Here is a 24,511-nt window from a genome sequence, read left to right on the forward strand (position 1 = left end):
CCTTACTTATAGCTGTTTATTAAGTGAGATAATATACAGGCACCCATTAACGGGGCTAATTTCTGCGATAAGAACCGGCTGCCTATACATTATCTCTTACATAACATGTTTCAACACGCATATTCCATTTTCTTGTTTCTCTTTGTAGCAGGTGGAGAACAACATGAAGTTATACGAACTGAAGCACCACCTGACCGGGTTCCAGACACACCAGCTAGCACTCTCATCAGTGTAACTGGTAATGATCAAACAAAGTAAAATTAACATTTAGTGATTAGCTAGTGGATAAACTGTTTGCTTCCGTTGTTTAAAGGCGGAGTCCATGATGTTTGAAAGCCAATGTTGATATTTGAAATCACCTAAACAAACACGCCCCTACCCCAATAGAATCTGGACCTTCTGTTGATAGACCCGCCCCACACATACGCAACCCGGCATTTGATTTGATTTGATTGGCTACAAGTGTGTTTTGGTAGTCGGCCCGTCTCCTTTTCCAAAGCGTTTTTCAAACATCGTGGACTCCGCCTTTAAGTAATGAGAAACACCTATACATCTGACACATTCCCCTTTCTTGGTGAAAATGTTATACTGAATTGAATTATTAGCCTGCTTTTTAAACCCATTCAGGTGAGGCGATCAGTCAAACAGTCGAGCAGGCCATAGGTGGAGATTTCATGGGTCGACTTATTGTTCAGCCAAGTGGGTGTGGAGAGCAGAACATGGTCGGCATGACTCTTCCTCTCATTGCCACTCATTATCTGGACAGGACCAATCAGTGGCACACCGTCGGCATGGAGCGCCGTGATGAAGCCGTTAACCATATCAGAAAAGGTCAGCAGAAAACAACCAATTAAAACAATCTGACACAATACACACGTGTACAGTATACTTTTCTAATCTTTAATGTTTTGATGTAAATAGTGACAAATGTGAATAACAAACAACATTTAAAATCACTTTGATGTTAAGGTTATCAGGGAGAGCTGAGCTACCGCAAACCAGATGGGTCCTACGCTGCGTGGATAGACAGAGCCAGCAGCACATGGTAAAAATGACAGTTTAGAGAGATTTGGGTTTTACCTTAATGTGTTTTCTGTATTGTTTGTTGAGCCTTGTGGGAACCCAGACTGCAGACGACTCAGACTCTGGTACAGATCCAGTGCAGATCCGGCACAGAGTTAATGACTTTTGTGCGGCCCGGAGTCATCTGCTGTCTGGGAATTGACAATACATTTTGAACTGAATTTAATTAAATATACAGTTTTCCTGTAATACATATTTAACACAGTTTTTTTTGTTTGTTTTTTTTGTTTAAGGCTGACAGCATATGTTGCTAAAGTCTTTGCAATGGCCGATCACCTCATTGCTGTAGAAGAAAATGTGCTCTGCAGCGCCCTCAAGTGGTTGGTGCTCAACAAACAATTACCAGACGGGTCTTTCAAAGAGGATGCACCTGCGCTTCAAGGGGCGATGGTTGTAAGTTAAAGGTTGCTTGGATATGTTCGGGACAAAACATAGTAACATGCACAAAAATGTTAAAGGGATACTTCACCGATTTAGCATTCAGCTTTGTATCTGTAGAAACCCGGCAGTATTACTGAATGACCATGTTTCCCTCCCTCATTTCCCCCTGAGAGGAGAGATTTCTGCATTTTGGTTCTGCAAAAAAGTCCTCCGATGATGTAATATGACGATTTTTGCATCATTGGAGGACTTTTTTGCAGAACCAAAATGCAGATATCTCTCCTCTCAGGGGGAAATGATGGAGGGAAACATGGTCATTCAGTAATACTGCCGGGTTTCTACAGATACAAAGCTGAATGCTAAATCGGTGAAATATCCCTTTAAGAACGATAGTTTTCCCACGAGTGCTTCCAAGTTTTATAGCACCCTGGTAATATTCTGATGTTTTGTGGTTTGAATCAGGGTGGTGTACGGGGCAAAGATGCTGAATCTTCTCTGACTGCGTTTGTTCTGATCGCCATTCAGGAGGGCAACGAAATCTGTGCCAAATCAGTCGGTGTACGTGCAGCACTCTCACTACTTTTCAGAGTTGTCTTTTGTTTTTCAACTGTTTATGTTTCTCATTTCCTGATTTTGATGTCTTACACACGTCTCTATAGAGTCTTCATGACAGTATGAGAAAGGCGGTTGGCTTTTTGGAAGGTAAACTTGAAAAACTGACCAATCCTTACGCTGTTGCTATGACATCCTATGCCATGGCCAATGCAGAGAAACTCAACCATGATATCTTGATGAAGCATTCTACTAGACAGGAAGGTCAGTAAGCAACTCCTGCAGAACATCAAGGTATACGTGTATATGTAAGGAATATTAAATAGGTCTTTATTGCCACATAACCCAGAAGTCACTGACTGTGCTTACATGTACACCAAAAATGCGATTATTTCCAACAATCAGAGTAACAACTTAAGTCGCAGTAAGATGTTTACATGACTTGAGCTATTTACTTCTGTTTACATGCAGTTTTTATTTTCGGATTATTCACACATAGCCCAATGCAGAGCACTAATGATGAACTTACAAATACTGTCCACTGTTTTAATTTACTTACATTTAATGACAAACACGTTCTGACAGTGCCTGTAACAGTTTTTTATGCTGCGGATGCTCTTAATGAGTCCGTCAAATCCATATTTCCACTATTATCCACCAGATGTCACTCTTACCCAACTTATGCAACCTGCACTGAAAAAAATAAAGGCTGGATTTATTTAAAAATATAGTGCATCATTTTCGCATCCATTTTTTTAAGTAAGTTTCACATGGAATTTTAAGCAATTTATGAAATTGCTTAAAATGTGAAGTAAACTTAAAAAGAAGTGGATGCAAAAATGATGCACAATATTTTTAAGTAATTCCAGCCTTTATTTTTTTCCAGTGTGGAAGCAACCCCTCACGTCAAACAGTTCAAACTCTGTGTATGTTTTGATCATCACTCTGAATCCGATTTCTATCAGAAGTCTTTCACAAAAACGCAATTGACTCTTTTTGCTCAAAATTTTGTATTTAAAAAAATCCCTACCCTGCGTTATGCAATCAGGAAAAATTCCTTATTGGTGGCAAAACGGAAGCATATATGCCGATATATCTGCGACAGGCTCATATCTGCCGATAAAATTTATCGGCAAATCGAAAAATCGGTCGGCTCTAATTACTATAGTATACTGTAGTAATAAACATATAGGGGTGATTTTCCAGACAGGGTTTAGATTAAGCCACGAATATATATATATATATATATATATATATAGATATAATTTAAGACATGTCAATCTAAGCTGTTTTTAGTTAAGACAGCTCAAACATGCATTTTAGTCTGGATCTTGACATCTGAAACAAATCATGAGTAATATATAAAAAAAATTGAGAAACTAGCCCAACAATGGAAATGAGATGCAATATCAGCATTAATAGAGAAGTGTATTGAACATTATCCTGTACATGTTTCCATTTTGTCTTTAAAACAGCTGGAACAGCTTGGATTGTACCAGAACAACATCATCATTCTCTAGAGGCCACGGCGTATGCTGTGCTCGCTCTCGTAAAAGCAGAACAATACGACAAAGCGGGAGAAGCTGTGCACTGGCTGGCCAGACAACAAACTCACTATGGTGCTTCTGGCACCACACAGGTAAACTAACAACTTTTTATTTAACAATAATATGCATTTCTGCAAACATAATACTTGTGTAAATTCTAACACTACAGTCACTATTGGAAAGATTTTGTAATGAATGCATTCCACTCTATTGGATTAAAACAACTGTACTACCCCTACTAGTTAACACTTTATAATAACTGCACACTATGAAGCATTAGTAAAGCATTAGTTAAGCATTACTAAATAGTCAATTCTTCATTTATTAAACATTAATAGACATCAGTAAGTAGTTTATATATATATATATATATATATATATATATATATAATGTGTTTAATAATTGTCTTTTCATACTTTATTAATGATCAATTCATCATTTCTAAAATAAGTATTACATTATTTACAGATCAGTTATTAAGATGTTGTCAGTGGTTCATAAGATCATTTAGGAAGTGTAAATAAATGATTAATAAACGATTTAAACATTCATTTATACATATTATTATTTAGACGTATAGTAATAAGTTAATCAGTGTGTTAATAAATGCTTCATTAACACATATACCTACTGTAATTCATGTAGTTATAAAACATTTAGAAGTGGTCAGTTAATTATTTTTGTGAGCTCATCTTAGGTGAGGACTATTTATGCTTTGTAAAGCTTTTATAAGTAAGCAATAAGGTACGAGAGGCTTTGATGTATCGTGAATAAGTAACGGCTGAAGGGCGTTGTTAGGCACGACGCGAAGCGGATTGCCTGCAACCCCTTCAACCGTTACTTATTCACGATACAGCACTTGCCTCGAGTACCTTATTGCTTTTATAAAACGGTTACCACACAATATTAAAGTAAAAAAAATATTAGTGCAACTTTCATGAAGTTAAATCAATAAAAGCATTCCTTCCGCTACACAGTAAAATCCCCAGTGTTAAATTAACACTGCTCGGTGTTTATATAATCCACACCAAGATTGGTGTTAAAAAAACACTAAATCAGTGTTAAAGTTAATAAGATAATGAAGTGATTGAGTCATTAATAGTGAACACCTGCTGGTCATTTTGTGTCAAATCAACTCAATTTTGGAATTGTTCCTGTCTTAAAAATTTTATTTTGTTGACTCTTTTTCTGGAGAAAGTAATACTAAAATGAGGAAGAAAGCCAAATTATTAAATGCAATAGATGAAATCACCATAGTTAAATGAACACTAACATCATCTCTGTTTGAAAACTAAAATTACAACTTGCTTGCAGAGTTACATGGATGATAGGTTTAACTTCTAAAGAACTGCTGTTAATCTGGTTAATAAAGTAAGTCACCATTGCTCCGATTAGTGTTTCCTTTAGTTGGGTACTTGGGTCTTGAAATTTAGTGTTAGATTTCTTCTGCTAATTGTGGCAGTGTGTTTATAAAACACATCTGTTAAAGCAGAGGAAGATGAGAGAAGTGAAGTCTATAACTAACACTATGTTAATTAGTATAAAACTTGGGAGTCAATGATATCGTAAAAAAAAATTATCACTGAATGTAAGTGTCTAATTTATGTTCTGCCAAACCTGTGAAGCTCCCATGAAATCCAACAGTGCTGTAAAAGTCCACATACCCTGAAGAGTTAAATATTGTTTACCCAAATCTAATCTGTGGTGCAAGACAGACACACTGAGACATCAACAATCAGCCTATAAAACACAATCATGGTGACAATTAACAACAAAGCTTCATGCCGCAATGCATGCTGGGAACCAGGATTGTAGAAAACTCATTCATAAATCCCATCATGCATTGCAACATGACAAAAATTTAGCAACTTTCTTACCATTAACTGTCACCATCGTTGAGATTTGTATCAGAAATCATGAAGTCTCTCTTAAGCAAAAAACAACAACAACAAAAAACACACTAAAGCGTTACGGCAGTCTCATTCAATACACTGTCATTTGCATAGAGCTTTTTATATGTCTGTTTCTTCATAATAAATTTGTGACCAAATGTTTCAATAATTTGTAGAGTAGAAAATAATAAAAATAAACAATCTGAGAAGGTCTGGAAGGGCTTCCCTCTACATGAAGCAATGAACAAGTGGTTTTACTAAAACATTGTTGCTACTGCTAAAAGAGGAGATTTAGATCAGTGAAGGTCAAGGGACAAATGCCTAACAAAAGGAAACACTAATCACAGTAATGGTGACTTCAAATGACCTCATAACAAACACAAACTTATGATTTAATATGATATATTTTGTGGCAAATGTCTATTTGACTTGTGAGACATCACGTCAGAAAGAAGATTTGTCTACTAAATCACGCGTGTGGATGCTGGAATAGTTGAGCACTTTTTTTTGTATTTTGTTCTGACAGCTGTTTAGAAGTTAAACTTATCCATTTAGAAAATAATTCTGCAAGTTATCATTTTATTTTTCAAACAGAGATGCTGATAGAGAGGCAAACGTGAAAGATTGCAGCTTTTGGAGGCATACACCCAACCGTATTCATCTATTGCATTTAATAATTTGTCTATCTTTATTATTTTAGTATTTTCTCCAGAAAACGAGTCATCAAAATAAAAATTTAGAGACAGGAAAATGTCCAAAATGTAATTGATTTGAATGACCAGCAGGTGTTCACCATTAATGTCTTAATCATCACTTCATTATCTCATTAACTTTAACACTGATTCAGAGTTATATTTTTAACACCAGTCTTTTTTAACACCGATCTTGGTGTGGATTATATAAACACCAAATAGTGTTGATTTAACACTGGTAGAGTTAATTTAACACTGGGGATTTTCCTGTGTAGAAAAAATCGTCCCTGACTGCGAACAACAACATGAAAGCTCAAATAAAAACAACAAACTGTTCTCAGACTCATTATATGTTTATGTTTTGCTAAGGGTGTTGCTAAGGGCGCAGTGATATTAATAAGAAACGTTGGGTGAAGCGGTCATAGCAGTGTTTTATCGTGAATAAAGCACACCTATTGACCAATCAGAATCAAGCATTGGAACTAACCGTTTTATAAGGAGATTTAAAGTCTCCATTATCTTTTAAAAAGGAAACAAACACAACACAGAGTAAAACAGAACATAAAACATATTTATTTCAAGATGCAAAAATTTTAACTGTACAACTGTACACTTCCAACGTGATCTCATGAGAATACATGTGTATTTTTACGTTTCAGTGTGGTCGTACCATAAGTTATGTACATTTACTTACGTTTAAAACACACTGAAACATATAATATTGACATTTTGACACGACTCATACATAATATATTTACGTATTTACAGCTTTACAAACGTACAAATTTGTATGTAAGTTATTCCTATTCATAAATATTAAAATCACGGGCATTGACGTTTCTTACTCATATTAATGACATGTTTTCAGTCATATTTTCTGACTTATTTATTTAAGACAGTTTATCCATTTACCTAATGAAATGATTATGATAATGTCACAATATTGAACATTTAAAACTTTTAAATAAATAAAATTTCTGTATTTATTTATTTATTTTTATATTTAGTTTGCCATGACACACAAAAACGAGTTTTCTCTATGCAATACGTGTCTTCTATGCAATACGTTATTATTACTACTAAGCAACAATTACACTAAAATACAACATAAATTAACAAAAGATGTTACTTATTTTCATTTGCTGTAATCCACATCTTTAAAAATCATACGATTGCGAGAAACAGATCCAAATTCAGCCCTCGCGCGTTCGTCATATACTCCAGAGAGGACCTTGACATTACAGAATGTTTCAAACATTCCAGAACAGCAGTGCAGATTGTGGACATGTTTCAGTCCATTATACAACTTTTTAAAAATATATATTTATATATTCAATTTCTTTGTTGTTGTTTATTTTGTTGTTTTTTTCTTTTAAGATATAGCAGAGGTTTATTTTTTCTTTGATGTGAAGTGTACAGTTGTACAGTTAAATTTTTGCATCTTGAAATAAATATGTTTTATGTTCTGTATTACTCCGTGTTGTGTTTGTTTCCTTTTTAAAAGATAACGAAGACTTTATAAAAGCTTTACAAAGCATAAATAGTCCTCACTTTAGATGAGCTCACAAAAATAGTTAACTGACCACTTCTAAATGTTTTATAACTACCTGAATTAATCATGAATTACAGTAGGAATATGTGTTAATGAAGCATTTATTAACACACGGACTAACTTATTACTGTACGTCTAAACAATAAGATGTATAAATGAATGTTTAAATAGTTTATTAATCATTTATTTACACTTCCTAAATGATCTTATGAACCACTGACAACATCTTAATAACTGATCGTGTAAATAATGTAATACTTATTTTAGAAATGATGAATTAATCATTAATAAAGTATGAAAAGACAATTATTAAACACATTATATATATATGCTTATAAATCAAGAATAAAGCATTGATAAACTACTTACTAATGTCTATTAATGTTTAAAAAATGAAGAATTGACTATTTAGGAATGCTTAACTAATGCTTTACTAATGCTTCATAGTGTGCAGTTATTATAAAGTGTTACCAAATACTATATCCTGCAGGAGATGTTAGTATTGAAACTTTGCTATTTTCAAATTAAAATCATGAAAAATAAGAATAACATTTCCTTCACCGTTCTGTTCTAGGCAACCATCATGGTATTCCAGGCAGTAGCTGAATATCGCACACAAGTGAAGAACGAGCAAAACTTCAATTTGGACGTGGAGCTGAGTGTGGCAGGAAGACGCAAACCAGTCAGATGGTCTATCAGTAAAGATAACGCACACGTCACACGTTCAGACAAGGTGAGAAGTTGTTCTCATTGTTTCCGAAGAGAAGAATAAATCTGATAATTCAACACACAATCATTTTGTTCATGCCTATTTGTGCTTTATTGTATGAGAGATATGAGAGTTTTGCTGTTCACCTGGTTGTTTTGATATCTAGGTATCTTAAATAAACCACTTTTTACTGCACATAGTTATTGATTTGATTATTCTAATAAAAACAATGGCAAACCAAACATGTGTTCACTCAACAGATTGACATAAATAAGAACTTCAATATAACTGCTAAGGGAACTGGAACGGCGACTCTATCTGTGAGTTTACTGTGCATGAGAGCTTATACAGACTAACATTTACACAAGTTTGTTAACTGAGTGTTCCTGTCGGTTTTTAGGTGCTTACCCTGTACTACGCCAAACCTGCTGAGAAGATTTCTGACTGCAAACACTTTGATCTAAGTGTTAAAATTGAACAAGAAAGTTTGGGTAGGATTTTTTAACTGACAATGTTAAACTGAAACCCTGATGTTTTACTTTATACTACACTCTAAAAAAACTATCCGTAAAAAAACGGATAATGTCCTGGCAGAAAATTACCGGTACGTTTTCCGTTATATCACAGACATTTCTGTTTATTCAAAAACTGAACATGCTGTAGATTTACAGAACACTGTCCGTAGATTTACAGAACATTGTCCGTAACCTTTAGGGACACTTCAATCCGGCTATGAAACGCAACAATGGTGACAATCAACAACAAATCTTCATGCCACAGTGCATGCTGGGTACCAGGACTGTAGAAAACTCTTTCTTACCATTTACTCTCACCATTGTTGAGATCTGTATCCAAAATGTTGATGTCTCTCTGAAGCAAAATATGCAACTGATACGTTACAGCAATCTTATTCAATACAGTGTGTTTCAGCATAGAGTGTCACTCTTATACATTTCAGTTATTTATTCTTATTTTATCATTTCATATTTAAATGCTAGTCAGCATAACATAAAAACAACCAAGCTTGGATGACATCATAGACACTTCCTCTTACTCAAGCAAACATACAAGTTGTAATTGCTACAAGCAAAAACATTGTTGCAATGTTAAAAGAGCAGAGTCAGTTCTGGAAGGTCAAGGGACAAAAGCCTAACTAAAGGGAACACTAATCACCATAGTGGTGACTTCAAAGGAATCTAAAACAAACACAAACTGTAGATTTAATGTGATAAATGTTGTGGTAAATATACATTTGACTTACACGTCACGTCAGAAAGAAGATTTGTCTACTAAACCACATGTGTGGATGCTGGAATAGTTGAACACTTGTATCTTGTTCTGACAGAATTTGTTTAGAAGTTAAACATCATCCATGTTAGAAATGAACTCTGCAAGCAAGTTGTAATTTTAGGTTTCAAACAGAGATGGTGATAGAGAGGCAAAAGTGAAAGATTGCAGCAGGAGTTGTTGCACCCATAATGCAACATGTTTTTTAAAAAAAACGGATAAACGCCTGTAAAACATAAATACGGAAAATTCCTTCATATTTACACAATACTTTGTCCGTTTTTTACGGATTTTTTTTAGAGTGTATGCATCTCAGTATTAAACAAAATATATTTTGTATTTAGTGAACTATCCAGGGGCTGAAGAAAGTTACAAGCTTACCATGGAATTCTTGTAAGTTAACAGAATAGAGAATAACATTGATTTATTTAATGTTCTGTATCGATCTGTATATAATACATCTGCTGATAAGACAAACATCTTTACAGCTACCAAAGTGAAACAAGAGATGCCACCATGAGTATACTGGATGTGGGCTTACTGACAGGGTTTAAAGTGGATGAAAGAGATCTCACAGAGGTACACTGTCATGAACAACTAAGGGTGTTCTCAGACCTGTAGATCAATTACTTTGTTTCAATGATGCATCTTCACCTTGGTTCGGTTTGCATTCACAAGGCAATATTTCCAGTTGGACAAGACTTTGTTAAAACATTTACATTCATGCATTTGGCAGACGATTTTATCCAAAGCAACTTAATGTGCATTACAAGCTATAATTTTTTTTTTATCAGCATTTGTGTTCCCTGGGTTCGAACCCATGAACTGAAACGCAATGAGCTACCACTGAGCCATACATGAAAACTGTCAGGACGGAGAGATAGCAGCTTTGCAGGATTATTGTGTGGCTTTTTGGTAACTGCGATTATATTACTTCATTATTTTGAGCAGGAATCAAAATTGTTGTAAAGTGGGACAACATTTTTACCATGTACCTACCCAGATAGCAAGCAACCATTGAAAGAATGTTAAAAATATTTGTCAGTGTTAATCACATGGAATTAATATGACGTTTGCATCCTCCATTAATATTACAAAAATATTGAAATTTCAACAAACTACCATTATGGTGATCCGTGTTTGCTTTAGGTTGCTTGCTATCGGTGTATTGCGGAGAAGAGCATTTAGACGACATTTTATAAGGAACAGGTGCATTTTCAGTTTGAATGGTGCTGATGTGCGCACCAGAATTCATTACCAAAGAGCTGTTATGTATGTTCATGGTTATTAAAGCAATAAGAGTCCGTCTGTTAGGTCAGATTGCTTTCAAACTTATCTTGAACCGCTCCAGACTTCATTTTGGTGCGGATCTGAGCCTAATTGCAGTGTTCACCCTTCGTTTATGCCTTAACGAACCGTACTAAGGGAGAAAACGCACCAGGTTCTGAAACAAACGGTCAGGTCTGAAAACACCCTAAAGCAGAGATTAAACTACTTTTTCTAGAATCAAAACCTAATTAGATGTATGCATATGGAATGGTTGTATACAGATTTTAAACAGGAGATAGAAATGAAAGAGTGTTTAATTGTGTCACATACTGACGTTTTTCCATTTTCTTTCCCACAGTTGGCCTCAGGGAAAGATCGATTTATTCAGAAATTTGAGATGAACAAAGAGCTCTCAGAGCGAGGGTCACTCATCCTCTACTTAGATAAGGTTATAATTGTTTGTGTTAACAGTCAAAAGCAAACTGTATTTTGTTTTTTATGTTTTATACAGAGATGGATCAATTCCTTGGTCATTAATTAAAGTCGAATGGTTTTAATCCTAACACGCAATTGGCACCTGGAAACTATGTCGACAAAAAGTCTAATGCTTGAAAAAGCACAGTTCAACCCTTAAATGCATAACGCTTTCCCAAATCATTTTTTTCTCGGGTCTTTAGTTTACCTTAAATTAATAATAAAAACAGTTTTTTAACTTAAATTGTTGATTAGACAGATTGAGGAATACTAAAAAGCTGGAGGTCTGAGGGTAGTGAATGATGTCCTGGGTCACTACAGACCTATTTTATGCATTTAAGGGTTAAAAGGGCACACAAACGTTTTGTGTTTAAAGAAATAATGAAATGATTAAAGAAATATGCTATGACTTAACTATATCTATTATCATTGGTGTATAAAGACCTTACATAATGAACTATATTGTTTTCATTACGTTACAACATACACCGCGGGTCCGCAACGTCCTTACTTGGAAGTCACCGTCATGTATCTACAGTAACCCTAAATGGACAATCTGCTCTTCAGAGCGCGTAATATTTTTGTTTGTTGCTTGTAAAAAAAAAACGGCAAACGACCATGAAAATCATGATTGTTGCAGTGCGTCACTAGTTCATACCAAGATACCAAGTTGAATTCACGATTGCGATTGACTGTGACATGTTTAAAAGTGTCAATCATGTTATGTGCATAATTGCATGTAACTACGTTTCAAATGTTTCTAAATCACACACAGTGTGTTATGTCAAAATAACCATATTAAGTTGTCACATACAATGATATTATAAGTAATTTTTAATGCTTTTATTGTCTGCCTCAATAGGTCTCTCGAACAGAAAGAGAAAGAATTGTCTTCAGAATGCATAAGATAAATAAAGTGGGTTTGCTCCAACCTGCTGGAGTCACTATATATGAATATTATTCACCAGGTAAGATTTTGACACACAAACAACACACACAGTCTTCTCTTTAACTAAACCCGTGTGTTTTTTAGACTCACGCTGTACAAAGTATTACCATCCTGAAAAGGAAGATGGCGCTCTAAGCAGATTATGTCATGGAGATTTGTGCCAGTGTGCAGAAGGTAATGGACTTTTAACTTTATGCAGACATATATGTGCTATCCTAAAGCCAGAAACAACACAATGTATGGTGTACCGATACATTAGTCATACAGTGCCACCACGTTCCCCCCATTTCCAGCCCCATGACTGTCTATACCAGGGGTGGGGAACCCTGGTCCTGGAGGGCCACTGTCCTGCAGAGTTTAGTTCCAACCCTAATTAAACACACCTGAAAAGTCTTCAGGATCACTTGGAAATGAAATTCAGGTGTGTTTGATTAGGGTTGGACGTAAACTCTGCAGGACAGTGGCCCTCTAGGACCCAGGGTTCCCCACTCCTGGTCTATACCATCTCAGTACTTCACTGTGACTGGCTGAACCATACTGGTTATATCGCTTAGTTTTAATAAATGGTGTGTAGGCATGAAGTAAAAGATCAAGTATGTCAATATATTTAAAACATAGCATTGGAAATCCATTCTGCAGGAATCTTCAAAACAAAAACATTTTTGTAAATGAAATGGGAAAATTACTTTGTATATTCAGTATCTACACTTTTAGGATATTTGGAACGTCCTCTGTTAGTAAATATTAATTACAATGAACTGAACATGTTTGTGTATGACAATTCAACATCTCTTTACACAGAAAACTGCAGTTATCAGAATAAAAACAATGTTAAAGAAGAGGAGCGTTTGGATAAGGCTTGTGAGGCTGGCATGGATTATGGTAAACACATTCAATTCTGTGTGTTCACTGTTTTTCAGCTGTTGTCCGAATGCAGTAAAAATGTTTTACCAGAACCATTTACATTTCTACAGCTTTGGTGTATAGATAATGATGTTATGATATATGTTTTAAAGTTTATAAAGTCACAGTGGTGGCTATGAACCTCGCGAAACACTCAGACGTCTATAAAATGAGAGTGGAGCAGGTGTTAAAAGAAGGTACAGTTTATTATTCTGCTGTCAAAAGAAATGTGTCTCTTTACTGAGCAATGCTAGATGAAACGCATTGTTCAATTTTTCCATTAAAGTTGCACGTTACATTTGTTTGCTAAGTACTTTAACGTCTTGCAGGCACTGATGAAGGCGTTGAAGGAAAGGAGAGAGACTTTCTGGCTCATCCCAATTGCAGGAAATCTTTGGGATTCCAAGAAGGCAAGTCGTATCTCCTCATGGGCAAATCCACTGATCTGCCAAAGCTCGAGGCAAGGTAGGTGTCCGCTGAATGTCTGTGTTTGTTTGTAAATATCAAGATTTGCTTGAGGTTTATGCAGGTAATATGAAATGGTTGTTTTTGGAAATAGTAAATAATTAGCGCAGCACAATGATGATAAAAATGTGGTATCCGATAACTTGCTAAATGATGCGATGTACAATATGTGATACAATAATGCTTTAAGGTTAGAAAATTTGTTAGAATAATAATGAAATATATTTAAAAAGCCAAAATTATATATAAATTCTTTCTTTGTCTCACCAATCTCTCTTACATCTGCATTGACCTAAAACTTTGACTTTACTAAATAATATTAATACTTAAAAACGTTATGTAATTGCAAACTATTATTATATGCACATTTGCGTTGTTTGGGTCTTTCGGTATTTCTTGCAGTTCTGGAAATAATTATTGTGCTTTGCACATGCTCACAATGTCACTTTGTGTTTGTCTTTGTGTTACTTTTGTTGTTTTTAGAATTCAGTACATCTTGGGTGAGCAGACCTGGATCGAGTACTGGCCCACAAGAACAGAGAGTCAAACAGAGGAGTATAGAGACAGATACCTGGGCATCTCTGTACTCGCAAATAAGCTCTTTAAAGAAGGATGCAGTACATAATTATGTATTTTTTTTCATCTTGTAATAGCATTCTTACGGGATAAATGTTAAAAAATATTGTTTGTCAAAATACTTTCTTTAATTTCATAATAAAGTTTAATTTAATAAAAAATGTTAATGTGTGGCTCTACTTAATTGTAGTTTGATGCACACTTCATTGCTTTGCAAAAACATTTCAGATTTTTGAATTACAAAAATATTTTTACTCAGATAATGCTCAGAAGATAGATGTGTAAATGAAGGAAACAAATTTGCAACAAGCTTGAAAATAAATTGCATAAAATTATGTAAGCCAGAGAAATAAAGCAACAAAGCTAATTTTATTTTAAGTAAACAACAAGCTAAATATTGCAGTTATGAATTAAACAAATGTGACGTTGCAGTGTCCAGTGATGCGAGAAAGTTAAAGCCAGACTTGTGTATCACCCATCTCTTTCAATTAGGCATTTCTAGATCTGGTTGTCATAAACAAAGCAGTATCATCCACTCCAGTAACTGATGAGAGAAGGATGACATGAACTCCACTGCTTCGCTCTCATTGGTATTCGCTCCCGATTATCGCTCATCATTTGCATAAAGTTAAACTTTTTTATGCCCCATTCCGTCAGCCACATAGAAAAATTCATGGTGTTAATTTAACCGTGGTCAGTGTTTATATGGGAACCACCGGCTGGGTGTTAAAAGCAACTCTGAAGCAGTGTTAAAGTAAATCAAATAATTAAGTGATAATTTGATTTATTATTATTGTAGACACCTGATGACCCTGCAAGTAAGCCTACGATGGCCCTTTATGGGCCCACTTAGGGCTATTCTAAGGGCCCCGCACAGGTTTGCTCATTGGCAAAACATTGGCCCTTTAGCGCTGGCCCTGCGCGGGCAGCCCTCACTTAGCCCCCAGGAAGCCCTCATACAGCAAAATCCCCAGAGTTAAATGAACACTGCTGGATGTATATATTGTCCCATCTTACAGAGTGTTAAAAAGTAACACTGAAGCAGAATTAAAAGCTCTGTTATCCTCTTTCTCAACATCTCTGTCTGAAACCTAAAATTGCATTTCACATCTTACTTTAGAGTCATTTTCTTAACTTATGTTAAGATGTTGGCTGTTTCATTTAAAGTCACCATTATTGTGATCAGTGGTTGTTTTAATTGGACTTTGACTCTTGACCGTTGGCTTGTTAGTGTTTTCTGGCTGCTATATCTAAGTATGTTTAAAACACATGTTATAGCAAAGAAAATGCAATAGTAATTGAATATTGATGGTTGATACATAAACAACATCAAACATAATCATTTAATAAACAGATATATTAATATAGTTTTCCCCCCTTATCAGAAGCATCATTTTCTGTTAATAATGAAATACTACAGTGTAAGGTCCAGAACTCTCATAGCAGTTTATTATTCTGAAGGATTTTGATAGTTTGCACATAAACATTAACCGCTGCACAATGTAGATGCACAGACATCAAGAATCAGAGTATGAATCTCAACAATGGTGACACAAAATGGTAAATAAAGGTCATTATTTATTCATGCCGCAGTGCATTCTGGGAGTCCTGGATGAAATTTGTAATTTGTTGATACCCAGCATGCATTGCAGCATGAAGCTTTTCATTTTATTGTCACCATCATTGTGATTCATACTCTGATTCTTGATATTTGTGTGTCTACATTGTAGAGCAGTTAATTTTGAGTGTCAGTGTTTCAAAATTCTTCAGAAAGACCAACTGCTAAGAGAGAGCTGGATCTCGTACTGTAGTATCACATTGTCAGAGAAAGATCCTTCTGATAAGTTAGCAAACAATAAATTAATACATACGTTTTTATTTGATGATATTTAGACTTTATTTACTGAACTGACAACCACCAAAGTATCGCACTCTGCTATAACAAACATGTCTTAAACACACAAAGTTATAGCAATCAAACGGTTGAACAATGAAAGAGTCACGAGTCAAGTTTAACTAAATCAAACACTGATCACAATAAGGGTGACTTTAAATGAAACAAAATCTCAACCTAAAGTAAGAAAATGACTCTACAAGTAAGATGTAAAAATGCAATTGTAGGTTTCAGACAGAGATAGTGAGAGAGAGGATAACAGCGCTTTTAATTCTGCTTCATTGTTACTTTTTAACACTCTGTAAGATTGGGACAATATATACATCCAGCAGTGTTCATTTAACTCTGGGGATTTCTCTATGTGAGGGCTTCCTGGGGGCTAATTGAAGGCTGCCCATGCAGGGCCAGCGCTAAGGGGCCAACGTTTCGCCAGTGAGCAAACCTGTGCGGGGCCCTTAGGCTATGCCCATACAGGCCCATTGTAAGCTTACTTGCCGGGGATAAAGAGCAGAATCACTGAAGTACAAAAAAACCCTGTGATTTCCAATCAACTGAAAAAACATTAAATCTTTCTTTTTACAAAACAGACTGACTTTATTTCTGTAATTTGTCTACATTTGTCTACTTTTAAATATAACAGAATATTTTAAATATAACACATTTTTTTTTATTTCCTATTACAAATTAAATTGAGTAGATGGAATCAAAAATATTAAAGCAAATCAATAAAAAATCCTTATTGAAGTCTACTAAAAAAATTAGTTGATATAATTAAAAATGTTACTTAGATATAGCTAAAATTTTGTGAATATTATTTCACTAAAATTAATTAGTTTTATTTACTTAATGTTATAAATGTATTTCATACTGAACCATCAATTTTCAATGATAAACAAAGCAATTTGTACATGTTTTTAAATTGAAAATGGCAAACATTGTACATGTTACAAAAACAATCAGCTGAATAAACTCTGAGAGGTCTCTAAAATTCACAGCGTGCAGAACACCTCTTGAACCCAGACAGGTGGACCACCAGCACTTGCAATAGCAAGGTGTCTCAAAAAGACTTAGGGCTCTATCTTGCACCCAGCGCATTTGACTTTGTCAGTGACGCATGTATCATTCGTATTTTGCGCCGGCGCACAGAGGGGTTTTTCCCTCCACAGATGCACGTCAGCAAACTAGGGAATGAACTTGCGCTCCCTGGGCGGTTCAGCGCAAAAAGGAGGCGTGTTGCGGCGCAAACCATCTCTTATGCTATTTTGCAGTTTCAAAAAACAATTGCGCTACTAACCAAAAAAAATTTGTCTAAAGTCAGTGGCGCGTTGCGCGTGGTTCATTATGCTATTTTAAGGGCGCATGCTTGACCATAATGTATAGCGTGCACAACGCGCATACACTTTGCTTATCTAATCTACACAGATGCAACAGTTATTTTTGCAAATCATAAATTGTTACACTTAAAAATATTAATACACGAGATAAGGGGAATCATAGTGGTGAGCATTGTGGTGATAGTTTTTATTTATTCTCATGCAAATAACGATTAAAATATTTTCATAACTTTGTTGTGTGGCTGTATTACGTTTATTTTATGTAAATAATAGTTAAAATGTTTTCATAAGAAACCTTAATGTATATGAACTTGATTTGTAAGAGTACTTTGGGGTTGGACCTTGCTTGCGTTTCTTGGGTCCGATTTCAAAGCCCCCAAACCCTTTCAGCGGTGAGGGTGGACGCAGCGATGTCCTCTGCTGGCGTCAAGTACTGAGGCAGATCCACCTCCCGTTACACGGCGTGCCCGATTTATGCTGGCAAGCGTGGGATTCCCCCGTACAAGGACGTCGGTCTCCTCGGCTGTGAACCGCTCCTGGCGTGCGCCTGGTAAATCCGTCATAATAATAGCAACCCGCCATGGAACTTGCGCCCTTGCGTTTAAAGGGAATGTTGGCTAGCGTTCTGATTGGTTTATTTGACGTTACGCCCAAACCACACCTATGAATAATGAACCTACTTCAGACCAACCCCTTATTGATTTGCGCCCGGCGCAAGAGTTATTTCTCACGCCGGGAAAATAGCAACAGCGCCCAAGATCCGCCCACAAACTCACTTGCGCGTTGCGCTTCGCACTTGCGTTTCAGATCGTTAAAATAGAGCCCTTAATTTCGACGTCCCATGAGGAGCCTGAATGAAAGTTTTAATGACGTCTTTTTATGACGTGTTTTATACGTGTTTTTATTGATCACTCTCTCTCTATCGTTCAATAATTGAAGTAAAGTGACTTGAACTTCACTCTCCCTCCCTTGCTTGCTCTCGCTGGATAATTGTTACATGTACATTCTCTAAAACAATGTCATCACCATTACAAAAAGTTGTTTTAACAAAGCATTGTTTTGAAGTAGGACCATACTGACTAAACAAACCAAATTCACTTTATTTTTTTGTCATTTCTACCGCTCATTTTGAGAATTTACAAGATTCTGATGTTTTATTGAATATGTTTTGTCACCATCATGATGATCAGTGTTTCCTTTAGTTGGGTAGTTTGACTCTTTGTTTTTAAATTGTAGTGTGTGCGCTTGATGATGGTGTTTGTTAAAGGGGTCATATCATGAAAATCAGACTTTCATCAGTCCATGTTTAAGTGCTATAATTGGGTCCCCAGTGCTTCTATCAACCTAGAAAATGTAATAAAGATCAACCCAGTAACTTTGTTTAGGTAAGCCATTTTCTGAAAGCGTTTGAAAAATTAGGTCGTTCAGATTTTGCCTGTTTTGTGAGGTAGGTAGCAAGGCGAATTACAATAATACCGCCCCCTTTATCTGCACTATCCAACCACAGCACTGCCATAGTGCAGGGAGAAAGAGAAAGAAAACAGTACTTGAAAGCACAATTGAGTTTAATTACAACAAACCACCATCATGGTGATCAGTGTTTGCATTTCATCCGGTCATTTGCATTTTAAACAACACACCCATATATGGCGCACTTTTGCTCAGGCCTACAAATTAGCAATTTGAACATGCTATAATAAATAAACTGGAGTATTTTGAGCTCAAACTTCACATACGCACTCTGGGGACACCAAAGATTTGTTTTACATCTTAAAAAAATCTCATAATATGACCCCTTTAAAACACATTATTATTGCACCAAGTGTTTATTACCAATGCAACTTACTTGTGGCTCACAACATCACTGAAAAGTGCACATTAATTACATTGATGGTCAGAAGTGGTGGTATAATTTAACTTTAAAGGGGACATATTATGAGATTTTTTTAAGATGTAATCTAAGTCTTAATCTAGGTCTGAGAAAAGTGTGCCGTTTTGGGTGGGTCATTTAAAATGCAAATGAGCGGCTGAAGTGCAAACACTGATCACAATGATGGTGGTTTGTTGTAATTGAAACTCAATTGTGCTGTCAAGTCCTTCTTTTCTCTCTCTTTCTCTTTGAACTAAATGGCAGTGCTGTGGTTGGATAGTGCAGATAATAGGGGCGGTATTACCTTATTCTGACATCACAATAGGAGCCAAATTACAATGACCTATTTTTTTCACATGCTTGGAAAGAATGGTTTCCCAAAACTAAGTTACTGGGTTGATCTTTTTCAAATTTTCTAGGTTGATAGAAGCACTGGGGACACAATTTTAGCAGTTTAACATGGAAAAAGTCAGATTTTCATAATATGTCCCCTTTAACTACCAACACAGATAAAACATCATAAATTTCGTTAAAAAGTAAACTTCTATCTGTTTTGTTTGGAGCTGTAATCAACATACTTCAAAGCATACTGCTGCTTACTGTAACGAAAAATGAAACTTCATGGTTGTAACCAAAAATGTAAAGTCTAGAATTTTTTTTTGACACAGATGCAGACATCAAGAATCAGCCCATGAAACACAACGATGGTGAGTTTTCTACATGTTGCAATGCATTGCACCAGCGTATTATAAAAACTCATGAGTCCAGAGAGTGTCACCACTGTTGTTATTTATGGGCTGATTCTTGATGTCTGAATATGTGACAATAATATCTGGATTATTAATTTTATATAAGTGCTTCCCAGTAGTGGTATGAACCTAAATAATAAGTTGGATGTGACACCTCAAATCAACTGAGAAATTGAGACAATACTTCATGGTTTACAAAATGTATTTACAGACTTTACATATGTGGTATTACAGTTGGTGAACTTTCTGTGAAGTTGTGAGATCCATGTGAGTTTTGTTTACAATAAATTTTCTTTGCAAAAAACAACATGTTTTAGTAAACACTTTTACAAAGACCAAACACTACTAGGAAAAGTCAAAGAGTCAAACTACCCAACAAAAGGAATCAGAGAGAGCGAGAGCCGCGACAGTTCGCTTTTAAGTATGTTGTTTAATATGATTCTCTGAAGTTTATATGAATGAGCAGAGGTGGATAATCCATGTGCCATGAGTAAAAGTCCCTCCAGAATTTTGATCCAATCACCTGGATTTGTTAATTACCACAGTTTTTAGGCAGGTTCTCCTAGCTTGCCGGTGTATTAAGCCCTCAACGAAGCATCCAAGTCAGATTGAGAACCACTGACTTAAACGCTCAAAACATTTTGAGTTTAATTCAAATACAGTCACATTTCTATCTTACCATATCTGCGCTACTCACCTGACAAACGGTGAGCTCAAACTGCCAGAAGCTGGTGGAAGGCTCGATATCTAGAACCAGTGCTGTGATTGGCTAAAACGCTCGGGGCACGGGGAGTGCCTTCCAGGCAGCGCTGCCTTGAAGGCTTCGTTGAGGGCTTAAAACACCAGCTAGCCAGGAGGTCACCTCCTGCTGAAAACTGTGCTAATTAGCAAATCCAGGTGATTGGAACAAAATACTGGAGAGGACTTTTACTCATGGCACATGGATTACCCACCTCTTCCTATAAATGGCAGTCCCTCACCTCTGTCCCGTGACAGATTTTTTGCAGCATTTGGCCCCGCCCATGTGTTGTCACGTCTAGTTTCGAGCGTTGTCCGATAACAGGCTTCTCTGGCCCGCCACTACTTCCCCAGCAAGGATTCATTTCTCTCTACCTGAGACTTTGGGGATATAAAACGACACTTTCCACTTCACGCCAGGAGGCCGAATCCTACACTCGCCCCCGCCGGCGAGACATCCGCCATTTTTCGCCTCGGTTCCTATCCGGCCCAATCGAGCCGAATCATTAAACAGGGACTGATAAAAGCTTTGAAACGATCACCATTGAACTACAACTTTCGCGCAGGTTTAACGCTATGACAAATGTCTCCTTTCAGTCTACTAACCATTTCCCATTGAGCCTCGCGACTAGCAAGCAAGGCCACCGGGCCTAAATTTCGCGTCCTGCAGCCTCCACTCTACTCCGCCAATGACCGGGTTTTTCCTAATGCCTCTCACCACTGGTGGCAGGCGCTCGGCAGGTCCGGGCCGCGTCCTAGAGCGCCGGTTTGAACCAGTTCCCTCGCCCGCATAACAGTGGCTCCTGCTTCCATTTTTCGCCAAATATTTCTGTTATATCCACCAGCGTCGCTATCCGTTTTCCTCATTTGTATTATTGTCTATCCTTGGATGTTAACTTCAGGTGCTTAGGTGCTTCCTAGTGTGAGGCTGCCTCCGCTAGCGGCTCAAGCCCTGACGCTATTATCTCTCATATTCCACTGTCTTCACTTCAACCTGCTCTAATATCACCAAATATAGCGGGAGATTGCCTCCGCAGACCAGGGTTTTGAGTTTAAAGCTATATTTCGATCATATAGCGTTGTCTCATTTAATCTCCTTAACCAGTTTTGTTTTAAATATAAACTTCTCTCATCTAAATTTTGTTCTGTCCTACATGCTGCTCCTGTAGCATTCTAATAAAATAAAAACGCTAAAATTGTCAACGAAACACTGCGCCCCCTTGTTATTCTTTTTACGATGGTCTTCGAAATCAAATTTAACTGCCACGCATGTGCCGGGCAGCAAAATCGTATTGATTTTTTTCCACCAGCGGTAGTTAGCCTGCCGGCACCAGAACTGGATGCAAGTCCATCCCTAGTAAGTCATTATACAAAACCGTTTTACCTTAATCCGCAAAGTAAAATCTAGATACCCCGTATAACTGTATACTCTGAGACATTTGCCCTATCCTCCAAAGGTATTATTCCACTGTAAATCATTTAACCATGAACTATTTTTTATATGAGCCCCATTCGACCGCAGGTGGACCAACCCGTCTAGTGCTGTGAGAATCCCAGCTAAAGCTCCCGCAGACGCTGCGAGGTTCCTCCCTGTCAAACACCTAAACTCGATGCCCAGTTTTGCTCCTAAAAATTCACGCCTCTTTACTTATGCACTCCCGTTTCGACCGCATATGGGGCCTACCTGTCCGATGCCACGGGCATTCCAAGTCCGTTTCCGGATTTTTCTTTGTTGGGCATCTCATTTATTCAACACAGTTAAGCTATTCAGTCTACCTAAGTGGCATACATTTTAATAAACTAATCTTTGGCAAATCTGCATCAGCTATAAACAACTCTAAAACTCACCCCTCATCAAAACTATATTTAGAAATAAGCCCACTCGCCCCAACTCCACGCAGCCCATTACAATTGACTTAATATCTAGGTGCATTTCTACCTTTCGGCTCGGCCACCACTCCCTCTATCACTCCATCCATACTGCCCGCACGCCGGACGCAGTGTTCATTTTGTGTTTTTGCTTTTTTCTCTCTCGCTGTTTAGGATTTGCAGTCATCTAAAATTTCAGTCCAATCATCTACCCTACAATTTCTGATTAAAAAGTTCTAAAACCTTGATACAATCTCATTTTTCTTCAAACAAAGTAAGACTTTCCAATTTAAGAAGGGACACTTTGTCTTTTCTAAATTTACCGAACCCCATCCAATCATATAATTTGCTACTAAATTTTCTGCAGTACAGACGATCCTGGTTAAAACTTGTTTTGATTCTCTTTCATCGACAACCGAATTCAATTGGCTACGAGATTTTGGTTCCAAAAAATATTTTAAATCCATTTTAATCCAGTCTGATGATTCATTCAGCATCAGTGCCGCAACCACTGCCGCTCCAAAAGGCCTCTCTAATCAACAAACTTAGACCCTCAGTCACTGGTTGTCAGAATCATTCAAATCCTACATTAGATTCAACCACTTGTATATCAGAAAAGCTCACGTACCCCTAGTTTGTTTTGTTTGCTTCACCTGCACATTCATTAAAATAAATAAATAATTATATGTTTATTTATCTGCGTATGTTTCTAATTGTGAGAATATACTGTATGTACAGTATTCGTATATATATTTTTTACACATAGTTGCACTCGACTGTGCACGTCGCTGTATGGGCTCCCCGTTTGTAGGTAGTGCAGAATTTTCTTTCACCAATTTAAGTTTCGCCCCTTTGAATCGCTGGTCGATTAATTACTTTTATATTTTCATGTCGTATTTGCAACAGGACCTACCCGTCCAATGCTGTGAGCATCTCCGCAAAAGCTCCCTTTGGATGCTGCGAGGGTCTTCCCGGTCAAACGCCTAATTCGAATGTTGCTTGTTTCGCTTAGGGTTCCTCACCTGAATTTCCCCACTGCGTGTGGAGACGTCTCGTTCGATGCTACTAGCATCTCAACTAAAGCTCTTGTTGGACACTACGGCGGCCTCCCAGTGAATTTGCCTTAACTCGTTTAATACCGCACCTCGTTCTAGTTCGCAAATGCTCTCCCCGTTTGACTGCCGGCGGGGCTTTCCCGTCCGATGCTGTGAGCATCTCAGTCATTGCCCCCTTCAGATGCTGCGAGAGCCCTCCCAGTCAAACCACTAATTTTCCCACCGCTTTCTATAGGTCTTTACGCTTACACTTTTTGGGGATGTTTTTTCTAGCTGCTGTCCGTCATTTATGTGACATTTTTGGGGAGTACTCTTGGGTTTGGGCTAAAATTCCGAGCTCGGAGCCCTCTCCTCGGACAGCAGGCCAAATATGCTTTATCTCATTCCCTATCGATTACATGTTAATGCGAACCTGTGAAGTGTGTTTAAAAGATTTTTTTACCGCGCTTTTATTCAAGTGTGTTGTTATTATTATAAAATTGAATAAATTATTTTATTAACATTTTTCTAAAATCTTTCTGGCGACCCAGTTTTTAATTTCTGTGACCCACCAGAGGGTCGCGACCTAGGGTTTGAAAACCACTTTCTTAGAGCACCTTCATGTAACAGTCCTGTATTACTCAGTAAATGTTGATTTTATGTTTGTTTGTGCCCCCTAAAAATATTTTAG

The 24,511-nt window shown here is 36.9% G+C and overlaps 1 protein-coding gene across 2 annotated transcripts in view; it reads left to right on the top strand.

Moving 5' to 3' along the window:
• Positions 1–14,438, top strand: part of LOC135760479 (complement C3-like) — a 42,919-nt gene extending 28,481 nt beyond the window's left edge. Inside the window, exons 24-42 of one of the 2 annotated variants that reach the window (XM_065274471.2) lie at positions 149–238; positions 628–831; positions 970–1,045; positions 1,317–1,476; positions 1,927–2,022; positions 2,124–2,280; positions 3,492–3,655; positions 8,275–8,433; positions 8,670–8,729; positions 8,810–8,900; positions 10,041–10,089; positions 10,185–10,275; positions 11,324–11,413; positions 12,302–12,407; positions 12,473–12,562; positions 13,190–13,270; positions 13,405–13,488; positions 13,621–13,756; positions 14,240–14,438. In XM_065274471.2, coding sequence (XP_065130543.1) covers positions 149–238; positions 628–831; positions 970–1,045; positions 1,317–1,476; positions 1,927–2,022; positions 2,124–2,280; positions 3,492–3,655; positions 8,275–8,433; positions 8,670–8,729; positions 8,810–8,900; positions 10,041–10,089; positions 10,185–10,275; positions 11,324–11,413; positions 12,302–12,407; positions 12,473–12,562; positions 13,190–13,270; positions 13,405–13,488; positions 13,621–13,756; positions 14,240–14,381 — 2,126 coding nt within the window. In that variant the 3' untranslated portion in view covers positions 14,382–14,438. The remainder of the gene's footprint in view (positions 1–148; positions 239–627; positions 832–969; positions 1,046–1,316; positions 1,477–1,926; positions 2,023–2,123; positions 2,281–3,491; positions 3,656–8,274; positions 8,434–8,669; positions 8,730–8,809; positions 8,901–10,040; positions 10,090–10,184; positions 10,276–11,323; positions 11,414–12,301; positions 12,408–12,472; positions 12,563–13,189; positions 13,271–13,404; positions 13,489–13,620; positions 13,757–14,239) is intronic. The other variant, XM_073814289.1, reaches the window with a different exon arrangement.
• The last annotated feature ends 10,073 nt before the right edge of the window (positions 14,439–24,511 follow it).

The sequence above is a fragment of the Paramisgurnus dabryanus genome, chromosome 4, assembly GCF_030506205.2.
Source record: "Paramisgurnus dabryanus chromosome 4, PD_genome_1.1, whole genome shotgun sequence".
NCBI lineage: Eukaryota > Metazoa > Chordata > Actinopteri > Cypriniformes > Cobitidae > Paramisgurnus > Paramisgurnus dabryanus.